General features: G+C 39.7%; 1 protein-coding gene across 1 annotated transcript in view; it reads right to left on the minus strand.

Annotated features, from left to right (window-relative positions):
• The window catches only part of VPS50 (VPS50 subunit of EARP/GARPII complex), a 150,913-nt gene that overhangs the window by 61,148 nt on the left and 62,369 nt on the right, over window positions 1-27,396 (minus strand). Inside the window, exons 14-20 of the mRNA XM_090047029.1 lie at window positions 23,939-24,036; window positions 22,421-22,515; window positions 21,375-21,473; window positions 17,148-17,238; window positions 14,033-14,209; window positions 3,848-3,966; window positions 1,731-1,837 (exon numbers count right to left, since the gene is read on the minus strand). Coding sequence (XP_089903155.1) covers window positions 1,731-1,837; window positions 3,848-3,966; window positions 14,033-14,209; window positions 17,148-17,238; window positions 21,375-21,473; window positions 22,421-22,515; window positions 23,939-24,036 — 786 coding nt within the window. The remainder of the gene's footprint in view (window positions 1-1,730; window positions 1,838-3,847; window positions 3,967-14,032; window positions 14,210-17,147; window positions 17,239-21,374; window positions 21,474-22,420; window positions 22,516-23,938; window positions 24,037-27,396) is intronic.

The following is a 27,396-nucleotide window of genomic DNA, read 5'->3' on the forward strand; positions in this document are numbered from 1 at the left end:
TGCTTATCCACATAACATACACACACAGTTTTCCCACTTAACAGTTAAAAATAACAAACAATTATTGTAATGTAGTCTCATGATACTAATACATTGTACTGATAACAATGCTAGAGTTAATACTGTTATAAGCACGGATCCTGGTTTACCCTGATAAAAAAAGCAAGCAAGTTCTCTGATAAAACCCCCAAAAATCTGTGATTAAAATGAAAAGCTCCCAACAGCCCCCCTGGCCCTGCTGGTGCCCCTCACTCTACCCCCCTCTCCCTGGCCTGCCAGCTGCAGGCTCAGGCAGCAGGGGGCCGGTTCCCTGCTGTGGCACACATTCCCGGGGGGGCAGGAGGGGACACTTGCCCCCCAGATCTGTGTGCAAGGTGGGGGCACACTGCATGCTCTGGTTCTCCACCCTGCTGCCCTCCTTCAGGGCTTCTGCAGCCCAGTGGGTATGACCCAGCACTGCAGGACAGAGTGGGACCAAGCAGGAAAGTTGCCTCTGGTGCAACCACTGCATTGCTCTAGTGACATGTTCCCAGTGCACATGGCAGCAGTGAGGGGCACAACTCCACGCTGCCACCCCTGCTGCCACAAGCAAAGGGGACAGGATGCCAGGGCAGCATGGAGCTGACAGTGGCAAGCAGCACTGGGTCGCATCCACTGGACTGCAGAGGCCCCAGGGGGAGGGCAGCAAGGCAGGAGCCCGAGCCCACAGCGGGCAACCTGCACCCACCCCTGCCCTGTGCACAGATCTGGGTGGCACGGGTCCCCTCTGCCCCCTGGGAATGCACACAATGGTGGGGAACCAGTTTCTCCCTCTCCCCCCGGCACAAGACACCCACAGCCCCATCCCACTTCCCTCCAGGGCCCCCTATCCACACTGTCTTTACAGTTTGCCTCAAGCAAAACATGGAGCACTTAATCAAAGCAGAAGTCCTTCACTGAGGCTTCCTAAAAAACCCACCCATTACACATGAACATATTTAGGACCATTCATGAAGCTGTTCTCTATGATGTGAGCAGGCATCTAGTAGAAAACTTAACCAAAATCACCATAATCACAACTAATCTGACATATGTCAACATATCCAATTAATGGTTAAAAGTGTGGTTTACAGTGTTCATTAATTATATTATGAATTGATAACTCAATTTCAGGCTGCCTGATATGTACAAATTTTGACTTAAAAATACAAGACATTTGAACTATCAAAATCAGCTTCTCAACCAATAGTTCATATAAGTAACTATGGAAAACAACTATGGAAAATTCAGACGCATCTTCCTGGCATACCATAAGATGATACGAATCATGTGTGTGCATCTGAGCCAAAAAAAGGAGTCTTAAGTTGCCTTCAGATAAAAAATGTTCAATCCAGCAAAACACATCTGTATAAAAAAAGTAAAAACAAAACAAAAGCCATGCCTGCACAAAGATTTGTGCTGTCCTCTTGTTATACCCATTAACCTTCTACACTAAACCTTTTGTCAAACAACTCACCATTATGCAGATTTATGAAGTAGTGCATATTTCTATTTTGAATAAAAGTGTCAGACCATTTCATAAGATTTTAGCCTTATGATTGTAACTGACTTTTGTAAAACACTTTTGGAACTATAATTTTAAAAGAAGGTTTCTAACAACATTGACTTTAAAATGCTTTAAAACAAGCCATATTTTATTCTATGATCTACAAGTCTAAAAAAAATCCACGTCATTACACCATTCTACTTACCAACAAGCCTTATTACATTCAGCGTAGTGTTTGTCAGAATGGGGGCATTCACCTTGTTGAGGCTATAATCTGATCTCTTCCTGCTTTTCAGGGTCTCTCGAGAAATGCTTAATTAAAAAAAAAAGATCAGAACCAACAGTTGTCTAATACTATACAACATAAATTGGAAATAAAGAGTGCATCTTATTGCACAGTATGTTATACCCAAAGTGAAGCATGTATTTTATTTATATCAATAGATAACTGCATGAGAACATGCAGTCATCTAATTGAACACTGAGCTGGGAAAAGAACTCTTGGCTTCTTACCTTTAACTCTTTTTGTGGCTTTACCAAAGCAAATTAACCACGCTGGTTAACTTCCCCACATGTAAAGTGGAGCAGATTAAAAGAAGGCAAAGTCACCAGGAAAGCTGTGAGGTTTAATGGGCTAAAGCTGAACTGCACTTTATATAAGAACAAATAACTGGGTAAACATGAGGAAATTAAAAAACTGCTTAAAATTCAAAGTGGAGAAACAGACTGCAGCCTGGTGTTCTACAAAATAATGTGCTACTGCTGAAAGAAAGATAAGCATTTCATAGGCTGTACGCATTGAGATAAATAGGACAAACAGATGTTTTAATTTTTTTTTTTTATTATTATTATTATTATTCTTCCTTTAAGTATCGTACTGTACTGGTTCTACAGACATCTTTGGAACTACATAGGTTATGGGATTTGGAAAACTAAACTGATAATATTTTACTTTAGGAATGATTTCCCTGAAGAAGGAACTTCTTTTTTTCTACATGAGTGGCAATTTTCTGGTTCTCCTGTAGGCCTCCACAATAAATAATGTCTGCCTTTTTAGGGTATGAATTAATTCCCACCTTGATATAGTACCTAGGGGGAAATGAATTTTCTTTTTATATAGTCCAAAGTTGGTATTATATTAAAAAAGTGAGACAGTGATTAATTTGAAATTATAAGTAGATATATTTGATCTATGGAAGCATTTCAGGGAATACATATATGGAAATTCTACAGTGCTCTCTCATATCTGCCGAAGGTGACTGGTTTTGTTCAAAACTGAAACTTAGAAGCCAAGACTTTAGTCATATCTCTGCAAACAATTATTCTGGACTTGTACAGGAATTAGGTTTACAAAAAGGTAGCAAGGTCAAGCCTTCAGTTAACGTTTGACTGCTTTACTAAATCAGTCCTCCATCTCCTTCCTCTTATTTTCCAATTTGTCTGTTCACTGCTTCTTTCTTGGACGATGATAAACAGCCTGAAGGTTTGCTGTGTTTGGAGAAATATATTCTCTACCTTTCTAAGTGTGGGGATGATATAATAGATTATTTGACAGCTAATATTTGTTTCTATTAAACTAGTAGACTAAAGAAAAGGTTAAAAAGTAGAGAAAGAGATACATTTTTTTTTCCAGCAAGACCCCCTCTATACATTACAGATATTAAACAATTAACCAGTTAACTGTACAATTACCTGGAGACCAGCCACACATGCAAAGTAGCTATCACACAATAAAAAGCTCCAACCAGCTATAAAGTTAGACCTGAAAAATGTGTACTAACTTTATAGCTGGTTGCTATTCAGCTTTAAATCTGCACATGTAGCAAGGTCTCCCCACTGGCTGGGAGGCCCATCAGCTAAAAGGGCTCAGGGCCAAAGGGGTGCACCATGCCCTGAACCCTAGGGATCAAGGCAGCTGTGATCCCTAGGGCTTGGGGGTATGTAAAACCCCTGAGCTCCAGGGATCAAGGTTTCGCACAGCCCTGAGCCCTAGGGATCATGGCAGCCACAATCCCCAGGCCTGGGGGTGTCATGCACCCCTCAGCTGGGGAGATTGCAGCTGCCATCCCCAGGGACCAGGGGTACATAGGGCACCCAACTGAGGAGGGTCCCAGCTGTGGGAGCTCACTTCTTGTCAATGCAGGGGGAGCCCAGGATCAGGCTCTCCCTGCATGGGCAATAAAGCGTGATTGTATCTAACAGGCAATCCCAGTTGCACCTCCTGCCATGCATGTATATCAAGGCAGGAGGCACAACTGAATGGATCATGTATCAGATCCTGTCATGCCTTTGCCTGTGCATGTAGAAGGGGCCCCAAGTTACCTTTTTACAGGGACATCTCCTGTCTGTTCATCCACATAATCTCTTTTCAGCTCTTCTGGAACATCACTGTCACTGTCATACTCTTGATACGCACTCTTTTCCTGTTCGTCAGATTCATACTAAAAAAAACCAAAACATAAATAGCATTAACTTTCTCGATTATACCCTCAAACACTTGTGTTTTTTAAAAAACATCAGTGACTTTTTATGACTTTTTAGTTCTGCCACTAACAGCACCATTTGATTGAGTTCTTTACCCCGATGCATTAAAACTGGTCTACCACATTTATTAAGTATAAGAATAAACAAACATCAAATGTCTAGATTTTCAAGGTTTTTTGTATCACAATTTTAAAAATAGTGTTATTACAGATATTTGACAAATATTTTATCACATACAACATACCCCCACAAACATTATATGCACCTTGTCTTTGAAAGGCAGAATGAAGAAAAAAAATATTTTTTTTTCAATTATTATGGCTGCATAGAGCAAAGGCAGAGCCTAATCTTCAGCTGAATAACTGCTCCTCCCATTTCCTAAAGATGAATCCCTAGTTGCTGCTGAAGACTGGTCTCCATGGTTGGATCTATGATTTTGAAAAGAGCTAAAGGATCTCTGTTAAATAGCAGAAGAAGCTAAGAAAGGCAGCTAGCAGACAGCAAAATGTTCCTAAGTAAGGTTAGCTTGATTAGTAGAGCTTTGTGACCAGTAAAGTAGAGAGAATCGCTAACATCTGTAGAGTGAAGAACCATGAGCCATTAAGTCAACTGACTCCCTCAAATGCCTGAACTATTTGCATTAGGGGACATAGAATGAAACTATTAGGTAGTAGGACTGAAGCAAAATAAAATATTTCACCTGAGCAAACTACAGCTGTGCTATCTTTTTAGCCACTATATTTTGGATTAAGAAATTAGCAAGTATGTCAAAAATTGATAACTGCTAAAAGGAATCAGAACTTATGGTAGAGGCAATATCTTTTATTAGACCAACTAGATAGTTGCAAAAAAAATTCTTTCTACTATGAGCTCTGATTCCTTTTGCCTGTAGACCAATACGGCTACAACCCATATCTCTGGTAACTGCTGTAATATTTACATGTTATGAAGAAAGTAATTAGTTGCCACAAATGGAGTTTAAAGGAAAAAGAAAAAAGAAGTCAAGCGATGTAAAGACCTTACAAAGGAAGATACTTATTCTACTAAAAGTACTTTTTAACCTTGATATGTTTAACAAATTACCCTCAAACTGTTCAAAAAACTGGGTGCTTTAGGAACTTCTCATGTAAGCAAATTAGTTTGCTCACCAGACTACTGTGTGCTAATGCAGAAAATACAAAAGACAGGCAAGTCCAAGCCTTAGGCTAAAACCCAATTCCCAGCAAAGCTCTTGAACAGTCACACCTGGTACCTCACGACTGGAATATGCCAAAAGGCCCCTGCATGTTCCATCAATGATGAATATAACCCAACACTTTCCCTTTGGCTTTGCTTGAACCTCTAGACTGCCCTGTAGACACCCTGTGCAAGAAGATGCATGAAAGCATGCAATTCCCACTGCAGACACATAAGGCAGCTCGAAGAATTTGACTCCTATGAATTTGACTGTGCAAACAGAGAAAACTTAAGACGTGCAGACTCTGGACAATTCTAAGAATGAAATGGTCCTGAGGTATAACCTAATTTTGTAGCTATTTTTTAATGAGATTTGCTACTATTTTTAGTTGAATGGGTTAACAAAAAAGGAGTAGTACATTTTAAAATGATCTCTCAAGTATCAAGGTTGGAATTCCAGGTAATGGGAGCAGTATAGAACAAATGAATGGAATGATGAGAGAGGAGTGAAAAAGTAAGTTCCTTGATTATTAGTAGGAGACCCATACCATACTAAATGTTCAAGATAATAAAAACCTGTATTAAATGAGTGATTATTTCAGAAGACAATTGATCCTGGGCTTGATGAATAAGCATAGAGAGTGAATTTATTTAACTCATTTGAGGAAGTAATTAATAGGCTGGATTAAAATAATTTATTCTAAAATAATGTGCTTTGATTCAATTACAATTCAGTAATAGAAACATCATTTATTAATAGCAATTTGTTAAAAATACCACTTTAAGATTATTCTTGTGTGCCAAATGCATCAATTTTGAAGAAAAAGATGAATGGCTTTTAATTGACCTGTGTTTTAATAGAATAAAGACATTTAAAAATGATGTGTGTGGAAAACACAGCTTAATTCACCAAGAGCAAGGCATGCCTGACCAATCCAATTTCCTTCTATGGTAAGGCTCAGTAGACCGGAGGAAAGCAGTATCAATACCTTGATATTAGAAAGGCTTTTGACACTGTCATGACATTCTCCTTAACATCATCATTAATTATTTGAATGGTTGGATCCAGTGCAAATTAGCAAACTGCAGATGACACCAAGTTGTGTAGAATTATAGGGCTACAATCCAGAATGACCTGGATAGACTAGAAAAATGGTCCACAACCAACCAAATGAGATTCAACAAGGACAAATGCCAGAGACCTGGGAAGCATGACTTATGAGGAACTAGGGTAATTTAGTCTGGAGAACAGATTGCTGAAAGGGGATTTGATCAGTTCAAATACCTGAGGGACAGAGGATGGAGATGGACTTTTTTGTTGTGGCTGTTGGGGACAGGATGAGAAGCAATGGCCTTAAACTTCAGCAGAGGAAAGCTAAGTTTGGACATTAGGGGGAACTTTGTGACTATGAGGGTGGTCAAGCATTGGAACAGGCTACCTACAGAAATTGTAGAAGCTCCATCCCTGGAAACTTTCAAGAGCAGGTTAGACAGACACTTGGTTGGGATGATTTAGTCAAGGGGATTGGGACCTTCAGTGAGACACACCAGCCCTACTTCGCTTCAAGTCTTATTTATTAAAAGCCTTAACACTATCACAGTGGTGTTAAAGTTGCTGGACTTGTTTATGGTAGCAAAATGAAGGGAAAAACTTGTTTCTTGAAGTACATTGTAAATCGTAAGTATTTATTTGCTTCTTCAACTTCCCTTATGAATTGTTTTTTTAAGATGACTTGTAAGTTAAAGTTACACTAAAGTATAATCTGCAGTTCAAAATAAGTAGTTTGATGATTATGAAAGTTAGAGAAAATGTAAATGTCCTGTTCACTAGAATTAATTACTATTTCACAGGTTTCTTGATATGTACCTCCAACAATTTTTATAGAATAATTACTTATCTTACTAAAGTTATCTTGCACTTGGACTAGTTATTAGTTTCTCTCTCTTAGAGTGTCTCAACTTCACTAAAATATGAACTGTCCCTAACTACATCTTGGTAAATATACAAAAAGATGCCTTTGTCATATTGTTAAAATAAAAAGTGTCTGAATTTCACCAGGGATTTTACAACTCAGGAGGCTGATGTGAATTTTGGTACCTAAAATTCAGATACTTGCCTCTAGACAAATAGGTTCATTTTTTTCAGCAAGATGCTGAGCACCCACAGGTCTCACTAACTACAATACAGGCTATAAATAAGCATGTTAAAGATCAAGGTTCGCATTAAAGTGACTACTTTTAGAGACAGCTGCCAATTTCCAGTATGTAAATTTGAAAGTGCTAGGTTTGTTGCCTGACTATTATGCAGTTAAACAGAACTCTTCAGTTAGGGACAGAAATTATATATAAACTGATAATATGTGATCAGAAACCAGTTCAAATCTGTAACTCAGAAGTTCAGTGCACATAAACCTCTTTTAAAATGGCCAAAACTAGTTTAAGATAAACCTAGATAGATGTAGTATCAAACTTAACTGATTTAGGTTAAATTTCTTTAACCTCCTCTCCCAGATCTCCTCCAGATTAAGTTAACTCAAAGTCCCCAAGCCTCCCAGGATACTTTGAACCCCCCTTCCCTTCACAGCGTAGGCAGGTCCAAGCTGTCTGCCAAGCAGGGAGGGGTACTTTAGCTGGCCTGAGCTACTGCAGGCGCACAGGTACATTTCCAGAATCAAAAGTGAATGTCTTTTCATTTGCTTACTGGTTCAATCTACACAGTTCAGACTAATCTGCAAAAATTGAATCAATTTAGCTTCAGGATTTTTGACTGTACTTGGCCTTATATATCATGTTTGCAAGAAAAACAAAACAAAACAAAACAGCAGACTATCACCACATTGCAGATCATCTGACAAAACATTTAGATGTATTGTACCTCTGCCACCATGACACTTAACATTATAGTGCTGTTTACGTGAAGTAATTACAAGCTTAAGTGCTAAGACATGCACCCTAGAACAAATCAATCCACAAGCCAAAACGATGCATGGCTTAAGGAATCCAGGCACTCAGATATTTTCTCCCTTGCCAGTTTGTTCTGGGTTTTTGTTTTGTTTTTTTAAATGCACCATACAATTGTGTTTCTTCTTTAAGTAATAATTCCAAAGCATATTGGGACCAGAGGAGAAAAATGAGGTAAGGAGGACAATAGTCAAATGAACAAGAAACCTGGGTTTAGTTTCCTTTTTGGTAGAGATTCCCTTTGCATTTCTGGGCAAGCCACTTAAAGTCCTGCACTTAAATTCTCAATCTGTAATAATGGAAATAATACTTCCCTACTTTACCCATGTGTTTTGAGTACAAATCCATTAATGATTTACAAGTCTTTTAAAAATGGCCATGCATACCAACATGAATAAGTGAAAGGGTGAACTACTTGTAGTCACAATTTCATAGCATCACCAAATATCTTTTTAGTAGTAGAAGCAATCAACTATCTAGTTTCCTAGGTGTTAAGGTTTCATGCTGCATGGAATAGACATTGTTTATATGATATGCTGCTAAAAATGTTCTTTACTGGGTACAAATATAGAAAGGCAGTATCAAAAAACAGTTTCTGCAGGAGAAAGAAAACATTTCAGTCTAAATCATTCTCAGTTATATGAATTAGACTGAACATAAATACTAACGATAAATTAAATTTATGTGAAAATATGTTAATTCTAGACACTTGTCAGAAGTTCCCAAAATAAGTTTAATTAAATTGTTTATAAAACTGAGTGTAAACCCAACATATGAAAAAAATACATATAATCTCTCTTCCACGTATCCACAGACAGAACATTCTGTCCTTCTAGTGTCAAACAAAAAATAAATCAATCACATTTCTTCACCAGGCACAAATTTAGTTCGAGCAATTCGAGACACATGGAGAGTTCACTTCAACACAGAGCACTTGACTAGCACGTAAGTGTGAAAAATAGGACAGTGTAGCCAGCTTTGCAAACCCACAATCTATGTAGCCCTACCAAATGGGAAACAGGAAACAGTTTAAGATTATTAAAGGGAAACCACTGCATGGATTACAAAGAGTTTGTCTTTGCTACATGTAACAACACATTAAACTACAACAAATACATGGGACTGCAACTCCCTCTAGTGGCATTTTCCAGAAATAATGCAGCCTACTATTGTTGGACTCCTGAAATAGCGCTCCATCACCTCAATATGCTTTGTGATACAAAAATTCCCAGGATGTGGACACACAAAAAAGTTGACCCATTCCAAAACGTCACCTTGTTTCCAAGATCTGGAAATTATGGTCACAGGGGGAAAGTAAAGATACAGGTTTCCCACAATTTATGCAGGTTCTTTATATGTGAAATTACTCTTATGCGATGAGTATATTTAGACCCATAATTCATCATATGTGAGGTAAATTCACTCTTATGCAATCAGCATAGATGCCCCACCACCCAAGCAGGTCAGTCTGCTGGGGGGAGGGGAAAAGGCCATGGCCCCACTCACCCCAGCCCCGGCTGCGGCGGCCCCAGGAACAGCCAGCACCAGCTGCCGGCAACTGTTGGGCTGCATCGGGCTCTGTCTGTCCCCCTGCGCCTGGGCTCACCCCAGCTCCTGGGCTCTGCCACACCGTGGTGCAGGGAGCTGATGTCAGCTGCTCCTGGGGCCACTCCAGCACGGGCTAGGGTGAGCGTGGACAAGCAGAGCTCTGGGCAGCACTGGGCGCAGCACTCACCCCAGCCCCAGCTGCAGCAGCCCTGGGAGCAGCCAACATCATCTACCTGCACTAGGGCACAGTACAGCCCAGGAACAGGGATGACTAGGGACAGGCAGAGCGCAGTGCAGCCCAGCAGCTACAGGCAGCTGGCACTGGCTGCTCCTGGGGCCGCTGCAGGTGGGACTGGGGTGAGTGCCGCTCCGTTCCCTCTGCTTTGCTGCCCTGTGCAGCCCTGCGAGCAGCACCCCTCCCCCACCCCTTTCCTAGTCCCAGCCTCACTCCCTCACTGCCATGGGAACCTATCCCTATTTATTATATCGTAAAGTGGGTTCACTTTATGCTAATTCGATTTATGTACTGCTTTCTGAGAACGCATGTACAGCATAAATAGAGGGAAACCTGTACCACTGGGTATTAGAAAGACAGGGGTTTTTTGAACAAGAAGTGAAAGACAGCTCATTGGTAAAAAGTGTCAACAAAAGCAGGAGAAAAATGGGCAGTAAAGTTCTGCCTACATACCAGATCTGCCTAAAGCATACATGTGGGGGGAGGGGAAGGGGGAGGTATGGAGAGGAAGTTACAACTTAAAGATCAATACAGTGTGGGATACCTGGAGGCATCCAGACTTGTGTCACAGAGTATTTGGTGTTCACACACTGAACTGGTTCACAGTTAACTGTTTCAAAATAACTGATTTTCCATGTATACTTTTGAACTATTCCAGGAAGATTTAAACCAGTTAAATTAAAAGGCTTGTGTGTCTGTCCACTTCAGGTTTAAACTACATTTGAATGGTTCTAAGTGTTGCATGTGTCCATGCCCCCAGACCTCAGACTTTGTTGAAGATAATTCCAAATAAAAAACACATAGGAGCCCTATAACAACACAAATTACAGAGGGTTTTGTTTGTGTGTTTTGTTGTTTGTGGGTTTTGTGTTTTTTTTTTTGTTTGTTTTTTGTTTTTGTTTTTTTTTTTTTTTACACACTTGCAGCCACAGCAAATTTTGCCTTTGTTTTGGGAACAGGAGATGAGCTCTTTTCTCAAACCCCAATGCCAGTTGGCAATACAAAAGGGAGGAATCACTGCTGTAGATACTCAAACCAAACAATAATTAATTTAGAGGGGCAAAATACCACACTATAATGGACATATAGGTTACTCCAAGCCTTAGACCATGGAATTTGCACCTGTGCCACAGTAAGACGCATCACACGTGCAACAGTGAGGACTGTATCCAATTAATTTTAATTTTTTTTATTTATAGCCTAACACTTCAGATAGAACTGAATATCTGATAGGCTAATGAAAGTTAGCAGACAGCACCTCATGCTGAAAGCAAAATGTCCTAGATAATATTAAAGGGTGGAATTGCAGTGATGCTTGAAAAGTCTCCTTAAAAAAGTGGAAAATTTAAAACTAAACACAAATTACTTTGGATATGACATTTGACTAAGCTGTGGAACTTGCTGCTATGGGTCATCCTCAATAAGGCCAATAGCTTAGCAAAGTTCAGAAGCAAAGGATAAATTACACAGATATCAGAATCATCTGGACTTAATACAAAAAACAAAAGCTGTGTGCAGAAAAAACTAGAAGTGTTGGTATTTGGTGGATCTGAAAATGGCAGGAAACAGCATATATTAAAGTGTGGAAAACTGACACTACAGAGCAGGAGGCTTTTAAAGTTTAAAGTTTTATTTTATTTGAATGTATAGCGCTTGGACTTCTCACACAGAATAGCTGCAGTCAAGACCTAAAGGCAGTTTTGGTATCCCCAAAATTTCCACCTCTGAATCAAAGGGAAGAATTAAAGGTTGTAAAAACATCATACATACTTTGACTCAAATGCTGACACCTGTTTTTTGTGAGCAAGGGTTTTTGTAACAGACAAAACAAATTAACTTGCTTTTAAATCTTATTCATTTTAAGTAGGTCAAATTTACATTTTTTAATTTTTTAAACCTTCATAAACAGCTAAGTACTAGTAAAGGGAAACAGGCTTGTAAGAAATGCAAGGCATGTTTGACTCTCTATTATTTTCAACACCATCTCTACCACACCAATATGACTCCTGGGACCCAGGTGGTTGTGGGGTTTACCACAAAATTCAACATTCCAAATATAGTAGTGCTTCAGTATAGAAAATTTTCAGTGTATTGTGTGTGTATGCATGTGCGTAAACACACACACACACACACACACACACACACACACACACACACACACACACACACACACACACACACGAGTGAGGGAAGGGGCAGGGCCAGGGGCAGCGCTGCTCAGGCAGGGCAGGAGCAGGGCCAGAGCCATGGCTCACAGGGAGGGTGGGAAGTGGCTCCTGTCACTGCTTGCACCCTGGGAGGGCACAGCGGGGCATGTGCACCCCAGTTCTGCGCAGGGTGGGCTGCACAGAGCTCTTCTTGGCAGGGGCTGGGCTTGGAGGGGGCACGAGTGGTGCTGGAAGGATGCTGCATCCACCCCAAATTTCACCACCGCTCCGCTCTGCTCCGCTCCCTGTGCTGCCTCTGAGTATCAGAAAAAAGTCAGTCTGCACAAAGCTCTTCTCGGCAGAGCTGGGCTTGGAGGGGGCACCAGTGGTGCTGGAAGGATGCTGCACCCGCCCCAAATTTCACCACCGCTCCGCTCTGCTCTGCTCCCTGTGCCGCCTCCATGTATCAGAAAAAAGTCAAATCTGCCTTTTTTATTTAAAGAGAAGACCGTGGAAATTCCTCTTTTATCACAAGCATAACATTGAAAGCCTACAAATTCAACTTCTAACCAAAGCACTACTGCTTTGTTACAATACTGTTTGCTAATCATGATTATATCCAGCCATTTGCATTAGCAAACTCAGAGGGTGATCTGTCTTTACAAACCATGCTACTGTACTTTCAAAGTTAAACTGATTTAGTATGCAACAAATAGCTTCCCCATTATAAAGTAATACATCCAGTACTAAGTACTTTACGTTCTAATGACCCGAGTACTTTGAAGAGCACAGAACAAATGCATTACCATTTACACACAGCTATTTTCAGAATTTTTTTATTATTTTAAATCCCCTGCATTTATGATGTAGATTGGAACAATATAGTTATTAAAATAAATACTTAGTTATAACCAACAGATGAAGCAAAAATTCAGATTTGAAGCCTTTGGGGGAAAAAAAATAAAATTTAAACAGGCAGTTCAATAAGCTACAAGGCACAAAGAGGTGCAAGTTCAACCAATCAGTGAACAGAACAGATGGACAACAGAAAGTCAGCAACATGCCAGAACACCAATAAAAGTTCCATTTTGTTCTTTTCGAGACCAGAAACGCATGGTTAAATCTAAGCTTGCCAGGTTTGTAACTGGTAGGAAGAGTATGAGCAAGACTATACATGTGTTTTATAATAAGGAGTTGGGGAGAAAGTAGTATGTGGCACAAAAGTATTTTAAGTCAAAATTGTGTTTAACAAGAAAATGTTAGAAACTTCATAGTAAGTGCATAATACAAACCATATGAAAATAAAATAAACAAGTTCTCTTTTAATTAAAATGTAAAACATGATGAAAATCACAACAATAAACTTTAAAGTAAATGATAAATGTTATACGAATTAATCTCATTCCAGAATGACCCTCAACGTTTGGAAACAATATTTTAAAAGTACCTGATAATTATTACATTTTCCTTTGGAAATCATGGTAAAATTCACATAAATATGATAAAAGAAAATATATATATATTTTTTTTTTAAACAAGGCAGAGGAGCTAACCAATCTTTCTAAAATTAAACAAAGGTCAAGTGTACTTCTACCAAGGAAGTCAAGTAAATTGGTTCTAATTGCCTTATGATAAATTAGCACTTTTCTGTTTCTTTTTTAAGCACAGCACGGCTTGCTAGTCTTCAGGAACATCTGACTTAGAAAGAAAAATATTGATCCACTGCAAAACAAACAAATCTGGTTTTCCACAGGAAACCTGGCTTTCTGGTTTTGATCATTAAGAACAAAGTAACCTACCTAATTTAAGTAGTAAAATGGGTCAGGACCTATTGCTTCACTGCAGTTATTCTACATTTGCACTGATGCACAAGATAACAGATCATTTAAAAATGCTGTATGTCACATTCACTTAATCAGAGCTAGTTTTACTCCTTATTTATGAATAGTTCCATACCCCATTAGAAGCAAGCACATCTTCTGTCTCCTCATCTTTATTATTGGCTTGAATTTCAAATGGGTTTCCTCCATTGCAATATTGCTCAAATAAAGTGACTGTTGTAGAAATTGCTGAAGCAGGCTGCTTACTAGGTGACACGGATGGTGAACGTGACTGCTCCATGAATTTAAACTCCTATTAAAAAAAATAAAGAACAATTATTATGCCCAGTAACAGTTTAAATATTGATATAGAGCTCAGATTCCTTTCAGCTCTCAAATAAATGATGGAAAGATGAATTTGTTGACCATATCTCTGCTATTAGCATTTTGCAAGCAGGACTTTAGTTCTTCTTTAAATATAGACTTTTATATTGACTTCAGCTTAACCTACTGTATAGTCCCTTATGGTTTCCACCCCAATTTATGTTGTCTGGCTACCCCACACAATATGTCCTTCATTACAGAAGCATTCACTTTTTAAAAATTAAACAGAATACTTTTAGCAAAAATTAATTTTGTATTTTTACAAGAAGAATGGGCTCAAAATATCAAGCTGTACAAATATAACTCAAATAGAAGGGACATATTTCAAAATTCCCAGAAGTGACAGCCTATAAAATAGGTCAAGATTATTTTCTATCAGGAATATTTTAATTATTAATATAAAAATAATTTTGGTAATATCCTCATATAAGTTTCATTTAAAATGTTTCCATGATGTTAAGAAGTAGTTACAGTTTTATTGGGCTCCATGGATGTATGATACTTTTACAAATTGGACTTAAATAAGGATTTACGATTTTATCTCTACACATCATTTTTCTTAAAAGGCTGGCTTACATCTTTTAAATTGAAAACACCAGAAATGTTAGTTATTAAAAAGTCTCCCTACTGATTTTGAATGGTAAATGTACATGAATTAATTTAGCTGAGAAGGAATAGATTATCAAAGTGCTTTGACCAAATGGGATTTCATATTTAGTCATTTCTTTTAAAAAAATTCTAAAGAATAATTTCCAGGCCCATCAGATTGTTTGGAGTTCCCCCACTGTATAGTTTTACCATTACATTTTTCTATTAAAATGCATTTCTTTCCCTTGTTCTATTAAAGATTCCTACTCCTCTTCTGTTTTTCCGTACAAAGCAGGGAAATAAATAGAAACACCTATGTACAAATAGGAAAATCCTATTCCCCTTTTCACTCCAACACTGACTTCATGCATCTATAACAAATTTTGCATGTTGTTTGTAACAATAGCTCTAGTTATGCAGGCAATTCCAAATGAGTACATTTCCCTGACTGAGAATCACTAAACTAAGGGCTAGGTTTGGCTGAGAGCAACCTCTACCTCTCCTGTTGAACCTGGACCCCTATCCAGAAGGGAATGCAAAAATCGTGGGGCCAGTGAGGAACAGAAACAAGAGGGAACATGACTATGGAATCTATTGAGTGTTGGGTGAAGAGGACACGTCAGAGAAGGAAAATGTCCTAGTTCCTAGTGCCATAGGTGCTTCTGCATGTACCTTTCACCTAAGCAGGCCCCATGACCTTCTTTTCTGCATGGTCATTCTGCTTCAACAAGAAGAGCAGAAAGCACCCTAAACCCTTAGGCTGCTCATTCAGACACTTTGGGAACATCTACATGTGCTTTTATGTGCACCTAAACTTAATGCGCATTTCCCTAATGAGCATGTGCATGTGCTAAGGCACATTAACATGGTGTGCATACTGACCTGGGACTAAACTTAGTCCCAAATCAGTCAATATACACAGTGTTAATGTGCTTTAGCATGTCTACACATGAATTAAGGCACTTTAGCTATTCATGCCTAAATTTGATACCTGCTTTTGCAGGTATCAAATTCAGGCACGAATAGCTTAAAAATCGCCATTTTTAAAGTGCATTAAGGGCATGCACATATAGACCCACACCCTTAATGTGCCTTAAAAATGGCTAAGGAGCCTTACATCAACACATGTAGATGTGCCCTTTCCTGAGGAAATAGGATATGTGGGCTTAAATCTACAAGATGAAAAAAGGGCCTAAAATGCAGGTCTCATTTCCTAGGAAAGTGATTTACCTACCTTCCCTCCCACAGCTTCCAACAGATGGCCACAATCCCCAAAGGCAAGACAACTTAGGCCAGGTTTCAAGCAATGAATCCCCATCTCACATGGGCAGCTAATTAGGGCTTCAAAGAGGTCTCAAGCTACTGTTTAAGTCTGGCAGGGCGCAATTTCTGACTTGCCCATTTCCACAGAATTTCTTATGGGATGGATCCAAATCCCTGTCCTCAGCATGGGCAATGCTGTGAATTCTAATGCTAGGTGCCTCAATTTTCCCCACTTAAAATATAGGGAACTTAACCACTTAAAGGACATTTGTCAGTTACATTCCTGGGGCACAGTATCAAAATTTTAGGTCCAAAAGCACTACATGTCCTCATCCCCAGTCCCTTTATTAATCTAACCTATAGTTCCCAGTTCAGTAATGCATAAAAGCAGCCTCTTCACTTGCTTTCCATGGTATTTCATTCAGGAAAGTACTAAACAACTACCACTTTCTTGAATCAGGACCATGAAACCATGTTTTGCAAAATGTGTGCCAAAAGAAACTGACATTTGATGGGAACTACTGAGAATGCAGAAGTGCTGAACAGCAGGCCATTTATTGGATGACTACCTTTAAGCATTTATTTTGAACTTGTTGGCCTGAAATTCATAATTTGAGCTCAGTTAATTCACATTTTCTGCTTCAGTAACAGTTCTACTCATTTTTTTTCCTGAATATCCTTTTAACATTTTAATCATTAATTAATACAATTAAACATTTAATCAGTAATTAAATATTAAATAAAATATAGGCTAACATGAAGAACTCTAAAATTTCCTATGCCTAAAGTAGAAATGTTACCTTTCTAATGAATTTACTGCTAAGCTTTAGAATAGCTTACCATCTCCTCAAAAAAGATTCACTTCCATTCTTCTGTAAAGTTAACCCAACTGCCCACTCCCCCACCCCCCCTGCAAAAAACAAATCCTGTACAACAGTTTATATATCCCTCCACTTTCTCAGCCAGCCTAAACTTACTGCAGAGAGAAGGTTTGAAAAGCTGATTGTAGTACTTACATGAAGCTGTAAAATACTAAAGCTTGCCTTAACAGGACAAAGCTCCCAGGTCTCATTCTCCAAGAACATTCGGAGTTCTTCAAGACGGGTTCTGAAATAAAACCAATCAATACCAACCAATTGTCAGCAAGAGCAGAGGAACATAGTTGATAGTTAATAGCCACTAAAGATAATATATTAAAACATTTATGATTGTTTTGTAACATAATGGGGTTTGCCCTCTGTACGCTGCAGATGATAGAAGGCAATATAATCAGATACTATTTAAAAATATCACTAAAAAGCAGTAACTTTTAAATACCAAACAATCAATATGACCCTGCCCAATATTTATTTAGCAGAAAGCAATAAGACTCACAAATAGTATAGGAAAACTGAAAAAAATTAAACATGCACTTCATAAATCATGTTTTTCACAGAAACGAATACTGAAAGGCAATTAATCAGCTAAGTTACACCGCTTCTCAATAAATTTTGTCTGCCCCTAATAAAAGGCACAATTATAGGGACAGTCTAATCAAAACACTAGTTCACTACATTTGCATTGCTGAATCAACAGAACAGCTTTCCATTTAACTATTAAGCAGAAATACCACTGGATTCGGAGTTACATTGGCCAAGTTCTTGCTAAAAAGAAGTCTCAGCAGCAAACAATTACTTGGGGCACCTCCATACTTTTTTTTTTTTTTTTTTTTATATATAAAAAACACACACTTGGAACAAGAGAATGCACTGTAACAGTTGGTAAATTATACATTTTGTTCCTAATTAGGCTATAAAACATTCCAGAAGTATCATCGCAACATTTTTGTAACAAACTGTAATTACAGGTAGAATTAATTGATTTTTGGCTCAGTGAGATGAGCAACATGTGCTAAATTATGCAGCTGGCTACATCTGATTATCTTCATTCTGTTCAACCATAGATTGCAGGATGATTTTCAGGGGTGCAGTTCTGTTTCTTCTCTGCAGTCAAAAAGAACTAAAAGGTGCTGAACACCTCTTAAAATCAGAACCTCAGATTAGAAAATTTCAGGCAGAAAGGTTGAACCAAGAGGAAGTAGCCCTTATAATCCATCTTGGTGAAGGTAGAAGGAACAATGCAAAAAGGTTTGAGTATTTAAATAATGACAATGGACCAACATTCTCTCATTTGGTAAACTATATTTCTTTAATATTTTTAATTTTATTGTACTTCAGTAGCTCCTCTTTGATTTTCATCACATACTCAAGTTCTGAAAATGGCTCAAAAACACAAATCAGGGTCAGACAGGATCACTCTTTAAAAAAAAAAAAAAAAAAAAAATCTTTGTTACTTGCAACTAAATATTTCAGAAAAAAATAAGTACATTCTAAGACCCCTTTCTGGGGTCTCTCTCTTGCTCTCCAATAAGCCCTCATTTTTTCAAAATAAACCTCTAAGCTCCTGCCCTCCAAATACTCAATATGTTCTCAGTATTCAATATATTATTGAATTACATGACTAAGTCCTTGAATGTCTCTTCTATTCTACCAGCTTGCTATACAATTCTGTACCACCTTCATCAAGTGTCCAAGAAGCCTCAGATACCAATCTGCACAACTCATACCCTTCAAGCAGTTAAGCATACTAATATATACTAATCCATCTGTGAAAAGATAAAAGCTTTTTTCAATTAAATATGCAAAGAAAGCAGAAGCTACATTTTCTTTATCTGAAAATACAAAACTCTTATACAAAAAATCAACCTTAAAAACCTAACTTAGAACCTACACAGCAGTTTTCATCGTGAAGAGGAAAAACATCAGTTAATTAATCTTACCTGTGAGTTAAAGGCATTGTGAAGTAAACAGAATAAAAAAAACAAACTGTACACATTAAGATTTGTAAACAGAGACAATGCTTGGAATACACCTTTGCCATATATGCATGAGAACAGCAAGAAATACTACTTTCAAAATCAGCAGGAAATAGTCCATGTGTGAGGGAGCAGGGACTAGGGGCGGCCGTGAACTCCCTAGCGCCCCCTACCGTCACGTTAGGGTGAACTTAGCACCCTCAGAATCTCGCCCGCCACGACTTTGATGACCAATAAGTTGTATGGGAGGCTGCCTCTGTTCCCCAGTTGACGGTACTGGTGTTCCTGCCCCTACTCCTAAATGGGGTATCTATATGCGCCCTACCTTAAGGGCTATGCGTGCCTCCAAACCTCCCCTTCAGCATGCCCCAAGCCTCGCAGCTGTTCTGGGGACGTTTGTATGGTCCCTCGCCCCTCGGGTGCTCTCGTTCACTCTCTCGGGCACCCTGGGCTCCTCGCCCACCTGGCGCCCCCTTGGGCCGGGCTCCTATCTCCAGCCCGCTCCCTGCACCCTGGGCCCGTCTCGCTGGCGTCCGGCTAATCGTTGGCGCCCCCTGGGTCCAGCTCGCTACCGCCGCCCCAATACCGGCGCCCTTGGGCTAATCGCTTGTTCTGCCCCGCTCTGGGGCCTTGCCCTCTCTAGGGCCGACACCGCGCGCCTCGCGCTCTGTCTCTGCCCCGCTCTGGGGCCTTGCCCTCTCTAGGGCTGACACCGCGTGCCTCACGCTAGGGACACAGGCAAAATCGCTGCCATGCCTGTCCCCTTGACCCTTCTCTGGGTCCGGTTGCCCGACTGGGCAAAACACTGCCCTTATAGGCTGGGGTCTGCAACCCCACACACTGCGCCTCCCTGGTGCAATACCGTGCCTCTCCGGCACCGACAATAGTGCCCCGCTAGCACTGTGCCCCTACTGGGCACCGGGAACCCCCAAGCTGCTGGGGAGCCCCCGTGAGGCCTCCTCGCTCCCCTACAGCCTCACCCGGTCCTCCGGTGCAAACTGTAACATAAGCTCAAGCCATCTGGCTGTAACAAACACAGAGGCTCCGTACTCCAAACCATAAGCTCCAAGCCCCACCAGGGCTCTCAATCCTACCTCCCTTCAGGGTGTTCTTGTTCCCCGCATCATCGCAGCCGGTTAGTGTGGTAAGGCTGCGACCACTAACTCGGGCCACTCAGCTCAGCCGTGGAGCTCCTGCTCCTGCGGCAGCCAGAAGGGAACTGTGAGGCAGGCTCCGGCCTAAGCTGTTTATAAAGGCCTGGCCCTGCCCCTTTCTGGCCACGTGACCCGCCTGGTCGCCCTGGTAACCGGCACCTGAGCTGCCCGGGTGATTAGCAGCTCTGCCAATCACCCTCACAGTCACGGGGCACTTACGTGACTCCGTGACATCATGGTTGTCTAAAGCATGAGTAAGCAAAAAACATTTCTACTGAAATATTTGTTCTCCTGTAATTCTACTCAAAGAAAACTGCGCGTAAAAAGTCAGACTGAATGGGGGTTGCTTTAACACTGGGCCCAAGTGAAACATATCTAGTAAAAGGAAGATTGAGCCTAATTATTTACAAAAGCCCTGGCTTCCTTGCCTTCTTCATATGGCATTTTGAATGTTTTCAGCCCATATCTTCCTGTTTCCTAAAGCATAGAGAGAAGAAAAGCAACAAAGCACTGGAATAAAAGAGGTTTGGAGAGTTGACACCTTTTTATGGGGGAAATCAAGGCAGATTCACTTTGAAAGAAAAGACCAGTAAGTGTTGAAGCTGACAGTATGTACTGCCATAAAAATTAGGTGACATCTGCATGCAGTGGGTCCAAGATGGACTTGAATAAAATGTAAGTAGAAATTGCCAGTGAAGAGAAGGCTGGGAATTGGTGCCTGAAGTGTAAACACACAAAATTCTGAAGGTCTTCTTGGTTTAAGTAATTGAATAACTATACATTTTAAAGAAATAGTCTGCGGTGCTCTAAGCCACCTCTTATTATTCAATGGTATAAATAAATCATTCAATAAATAAAATCAATAACTATCTTTGCAAATAAGTTTGACTTTAAGAGATCAGCATCTTCAAAAAGACAAGATAAGGAGAAGTCTTCAGGGTAGCTTCAGAGGCTGTTTAAGGAGGTACCAAAACTCCAAGACTTAAGTTCTCCATGTCTATGCAGCTTGCCCTTAGAAGCGTCTTCCATGAATTTAGCACGAGTGAGGTGTTCTCTGTAATAACAGGCAAAGAATACCCCTCTTCTACCTTCCTGCCATTGAAAATGAAATATACTTCACTAGATGGAAATGTAACCAATCTGTCAACCTCAACAGAGCCAGGCCACCCATTGCCTCTGAAAACATGCTTCAAAACCACAAAAACTTTTACCTACCCAACATTTAGCAGTCTTACCTGTGATAATTTTTGAAGTAGTTAACACTTTGTTTTCTAATAGATTCTTGCAAAACTTCCGACTTACTTCCACAAAATTCTTCTCCAACTTGCATCAGCCTATAATAATGAAAGAATTTTAGCAATGCTTAGACATAAATATTTTTAACAATTACTAATATGCAAAAGCTGTGGTTTCAGCTGGAATTTGCCATCTCACCTAGAAACCAGATTCATCAAATGACCCGCCAAAAAAAAAAAGAGTTACCACTACCCACTGTGCAGAAGGCTTTAAGTGGTCCAGGTTCACTTTCTTTGTCCATTGCCTATCATAATGTTAAATAAAACATATGCATGGGACAAACAGCTGCAAGAAATGCAAATGTCTGCTTGGGATGCTGCAGCAGAATGATAGCACTATGGACCATGTCCTAAATCTTATCTTCCCATGCTGTTCTCACTGCCAGAAGACAACCCTATGATGGAAGACAGCGTGAGAACTTCACACTTTTTGGATCATCTGCAATTGGGGAAGTCCCTTAGCAGACATTTAGAGGTACCAGAAATGTAAAGAGGCAATACAGAAGTTACAGAGCAGGACAGTGGCCTTTAGGACAAACCCCACATGTAGGGATGAGCACTTGCAGAGGCACAAATAACAGCAGCACAGATTTGTGCCACATCAGAAGACCCTGCACGTGTGCTTCAGCATGCAGCAAACTGTCCCAGGTAGGAGTACAGGAGGCTGGGGCCAGCACCTGTGCTGGTCTCAGCAGTATCACCTGGTGTCCTGGTGCAGCAGGAATGCATATTCAGTAGCTCAGAGCCTGGCCAGCAGCCAGGGGGGGGGAAAAAAAAAAAAAAATAATCAAGCTTAAACTATTCATGGGCTTCCTCAATTTCTGGCTGCCTTGAAATACCCCTCCCACTTTCCACCAAAGCAGTGCATGGATGGATGGAAATCAGCACCAGGATCTAAGTCCTACTTTTAAATGATCACACACTGTAACTGTAGCACAAGTTTGTCACTGAATCAAAATACAACTGAAATAATCTCTTCAATATACCTGCTGATAATATCTAGTACAAAAATGAAATCATCATATTTGAAGTTAGATAGGTCTGTTCCTAGCAGATATGTCTTCACTTTCAGCTGAACATCCTATAAAAGACACAAATATTTCGAAGTTAATAATGAACCTCTGTTAAATGTGTATGTTCATTGTTTTGGTAGTGTTGAAATGATGTTGCTGCCTTCATAATAGTCCAATAAAAAGACATCACCCACAAGCATTCTTGCCTCTCACTTATGTCCAATGTAAGTTTTTAAACCATAACTACTCCCGTATTAAAAATGAATGGCAAAAAGTTGAGCACATCATTCATTAGGTCTTTTTGGTTTATTTGTTCAGGTGTCTGACTTTTTTGAACAAAGATTCAAGGATGAGCAAAGATTCCTCTAGAGAAGTATGGTTTGTAAAAACTATTTTCTTTAGCACATGTCGTTTCTCACAGACTTTTGCTTCATCTCTGATTAATTCACTAGTCAAAAAATGCTTTTGGGTACTTCCAAACCAAGATTGTCATGCCCAGTGGTTATAAAGAACGTCTTTGACTTATTGTTGATGTTATGAGCCACAGAATCTTCAAAGTTCTAACACAAGATTTGGGACCTTTATCCAAACAATTTTAGGCTGGGAATACCATGGCAACTGGCAGGCATAGAAGATTTCTCCTCTCTGATTCTGGCTCTACTGTAAATGCCAGAGAAGTACTTCCTATGGCCCTGCACTTCAGCATTACCTTTCTAAATGAAATTAGAAAGGACAGAGCTGGAAATGAACTGTACTGATTTGGAGCACAAAAGGCCAGGATATTTGAAATAAGAAAAATAAATAAATAAATCTAACTTTTAAAGTGAAATTCTGAAGATCGTTATTCCTGACATAAGTTGCACATGTTTAATGTATCCCTTCAATGTGAAGGTAAGGGGGAATGGAAAAATTCTATCCTCTGTTCAACAGATGAGCCTCCAAAATTGTATATTGACACTTCTGCGCACAAAGCATGTTCTAAAAGTGTCAGCACTCTTAAAATGCACACACTCTTTTTAATTCACACAACTGGATTTCAGCACTGCTAGCAGAAAGTCTCAACCACTGATATAAGCCCTCATGACTTAAGACTGTATTGGATGAATACCTGAACGTGTTTTATTGAAGACTAACGTGGGATAGAGTCCATTTGGAATGTTCTCATTTTTGGCTTATTTATTTAACAAACTGACAAAAGCCAATTACATGGGATTTGATAATGAGGAGACTTTCCTTCTTTGTAAGGCACAAAAGAAACTAGCTGGGCTTGATCTGCCAGTTACTACATACCAGGCTCCATCACAAAAATCACTACCTCTATTGACCCTGTAAGCATGGAGGCTAAGAAGCTTCTGGATTATGGAAACCATTTATTCTTCTCACCTTATAACCAGAGACAATAGAAAGGTAGCATGATTTTTAATAAAAAACATCCTATAATAATTCTGCCTTTTATTCGTGAAAAAAATGTGTAGACAACTCAAAACAAACCTGCCATATTCTTGAAAGTCCATGCTCTAATTTCTTTTTTACATAACTGCGGTCAAAATTGGTCTCCTCAGCTCCAACTGCATTGCTGCCATCTGAAACTGAAATTGGAAGATATTACAGGCATCTTTAATAGTCTTAATATTGCTACTGTTTCAAAGTTACACATTATCACATTAGAAATTTGCCAGGCAAACCTTTTGTTCTGCAACTGACGAGGCTATTCCTTTCCTTTTAAAAGTTCTAAGTGTATACAAATATCATGGTAAGTCATTTAAAACTAAATGCTGCATTGGACTAAGAAAGCAAAATATCTCATTCCAAGAAAATCAAATTAAAATGAAGAAGTAACAGATGTTTAGATTTCACATGCACAAAAAGAATAAATTTTGCCCATATTAGATGTTACATATTCTCTACAAGGAAACAGTCCATAAATTCTAAGTTTGTATATCAAAACAACTAGCTGAAAGGTTATAAAAAAGGGTATTAAATGCATTCACCAGTAGAATCAGCCGGTATATCTGGATAAAGACCCTGCAACATTTATTTTATGAACAAAATGTGACTAGTTCTCTTGGGTATTCTCTCACACTCCTCCCTCTGTTCATTCTTCCAGGGTATCTGCATACATGAAATAGTCTTGTAACTCTAAGGCATCAAGACCCCATCATTTTCTCCTTCAAAATCCTTCTTTTTCATTCAGTTTCTTGTAGAGCTATAGTAGATTACTACTGTAGTAATCTCAGTTATGTAACTGAGAGCTTTCCTAAAAGTATATTAAAGCATCATGGCTATCATCTGTCAGGTGGTTCTTTCCTCTCCCTAGGGAAAAATTCTACATTTTATTTCTATATTTTAACTGTAATATGTACTCTGTAACGTGCTTACACTAGCAAAAGAAACTAGAAGTAGCATGTCTTACATTTGGATGCAGATCAAAGCATGATGGTGCTTAATTCTTTTAAGAATTTGTTTCACAGTCTGAGACTGGCTACCAAGGAGGTTCCATCCTAAACAAGTGGCATATACAACCCACTAGTTCCCAATGCCAGTCTTACTACACAGTGTCTGGCAGCTCTTCATCTGAACTCTCATCTGAACTCAGGTACAATCTCAATCTCAATCTCCTCTCCTGCCCCCTCCAGTGGGTCCCAGTCCTCCACCTGTTTTTCCTCCCTGTTTCCCAGTTCTGCACTTCAATATTTCCATCCTCCATGCACAGTTCTAGCTCATCCCTTCTGCAACTGCAGCTTCCACTTATATGCTGCTTGAGCACCACTTCTTGGGAAAACTGAGAACCTGGGGAGACAGACGTTTGGAATCCAGGTTCATCCACTCAATTCAGGTGACTGACCCCAGCACACTACACAGCAGCCCAGACAATCCAACTCCATCCCAGGCTAGGGCATGCTCAGTGTGGACGGAATCTTTAACATTTTTTAGATGCTCTACTAATGCTTTACTAATGAGCGTATGCAAGCTGCAACTTTTCAAAGACTTATCATTCAGGGAGATTTTCACAGGTACAGCAAAGGTATGTTGATGATGTCAGTAATATCTACTATATTTCAAAGTCCCTACTCCAAAACATGAAATGCCAGAGTTTTTCAAACTTTAACATAGGCAACATCATGTATTTTTTATTAGACTCAAAACTCTGAAAGTGCTGAACACTTTTAGTTGAAATCTTTCAAATTAAATTCCATACCAAGTGTCTGTCTCCAGCTGAAACTTCAACCCCAAGGGTTAAGGTATGTCAAACTTGAAAGGAACTGAAACAAGATGTTATATAAAAGGTAAGTGTAAAATAAATTTTATAATAAGCTATATAACCAAGCCCTGCCTATGACACTCTACGGAGACCTAGTATACAGAATTAAGGATAAAGTCTGATGAGTTTTTTTCAATACCTCTGTTCCTGAAGGAAGAGGCTGCCACTTCATGTACATGGCCAGAAAGATATCAAAGCTATAACCCAGTCAGGGAGCAAAACAAAGAACATTTAACTGAGGTCAGATTCTTAGCTGCTAGAATAGACTGCAGTAGTAGATGGCAGCAGATAGTAGCTGCAAAACCACCCAATGCAGTACTAGCATGAACACAGAATCCACAAGCACTTCCAGACTATAAACTGAATTGGCTATTTTGAGTTGCACACCCTCCCCTAGCACACTGCACTATGGTTGGGAAGTATTTTCTACTCCCAGCAAGCATAGTACAGTAGCTCCATATCACTAAGGTGCAACTTCAACTGCCTGTTTCTCATCCATTACCAAACCCATCTAAGAACTGGCCGACATTTTTGACAGTATTATCTTCTATTATAAAGGATGGGAAAAGTCACCTGCATATTGTCATATCACTAGTTTTCCTTAAACAGCTGCCTATATATGCAAATCGGTATTGGACTCTGCAAGCTAGGAGAGTTTTATGGCCCAAGAGCATCAGCTTTTAGGTGCATCCATCTAAAAATCATATAGACGAGACCACTTGCCTCAGACAGAAGACCAGATCCACACATTAATTGTGTCAAATGTCACAGAAGGATCCAGCAGCATGGCTGTCCTCCATCTGCTCGTATTGAGAGATCATCCATCAAGACCACAACTGCTGTTTACATTTAAAGCCTTGCCCTAAATTCATATTTTGCAGAATCCTCAACCTGGGATACTTCTTGTAGCTAGCTAGATGAGCAGTGTGACTTTTGAATGCCTTCATGACCTCTCTCAGGAAGAGAAGACTTAGCACTGGGCAATAATAAGTCTCACACAGGTGTCAAGAGTGATGCAGTCCAATCAGTACTGAAGCATACAATAGCCTTTAAATGCAACATTGGAGAGGCACCAATTGCTGGAAATTCTCTTTCATCAACCAGGAAGAGTTCAGCCATAGGTTTTTGGCCAAATCTCCCTGTGTCCAATACTTGTTGTGCGTAAATAAGAATGTCAGCAGTCTTTAGACCAGGGGAAGGCAATTATTCCAGCTGGACGGCCACTTAAGAGTTCTGGTGAGCTGTTGAGGGCCGCATAGGTAGTCTACCCCTTGACAGCTGCCCTCCCCACCCCCCAGTCACCATATTGGCACTGGAAGTCCCGCCCTCCCAACCCCTGACCTTTGCCACCAGAAGGCCATCCCCTTGCTACCCAGAAATACTCCTTTTGGGAGAGGGGGTTGCCATCTTAGAAGCAGGAAAAAAAAAAAAAAAAACAAAAAACAACCACCAAATCATACACTAAAAGTCAAACACCTATTAAAACATATTTTAATTATTACAAAAAATATTGGTTGCGATTTGTGTTTTTGTACTGTATATAGAAGAGATTGCATAATAATTCAAAAATAAAGTCTCACTCTTTTATACTGTGCATGGAGGATGTGGGGGGGCTGTGAGGGGGTGTGGTTGTATGCGGGGAAGCAGAGGGTATGCTGGAGTGTGTTATATGTCAGTGGGGGTTATG

This window comes from Crocodylus siamensis, chromosome 5 (assembly GCF_052110815.1).
Source record: "Crocodylus siamensis isolate JL-2025a chromosome 5, ASM5211081v1, whole genome shotgun sequence".
Taxonomy (NCBI): domain Eukaryota; kingdom Metazoa; phylum Chordata; order Crocodylia; family Crocodylidae; genus Crocodylus; species Crocodylus siamensis.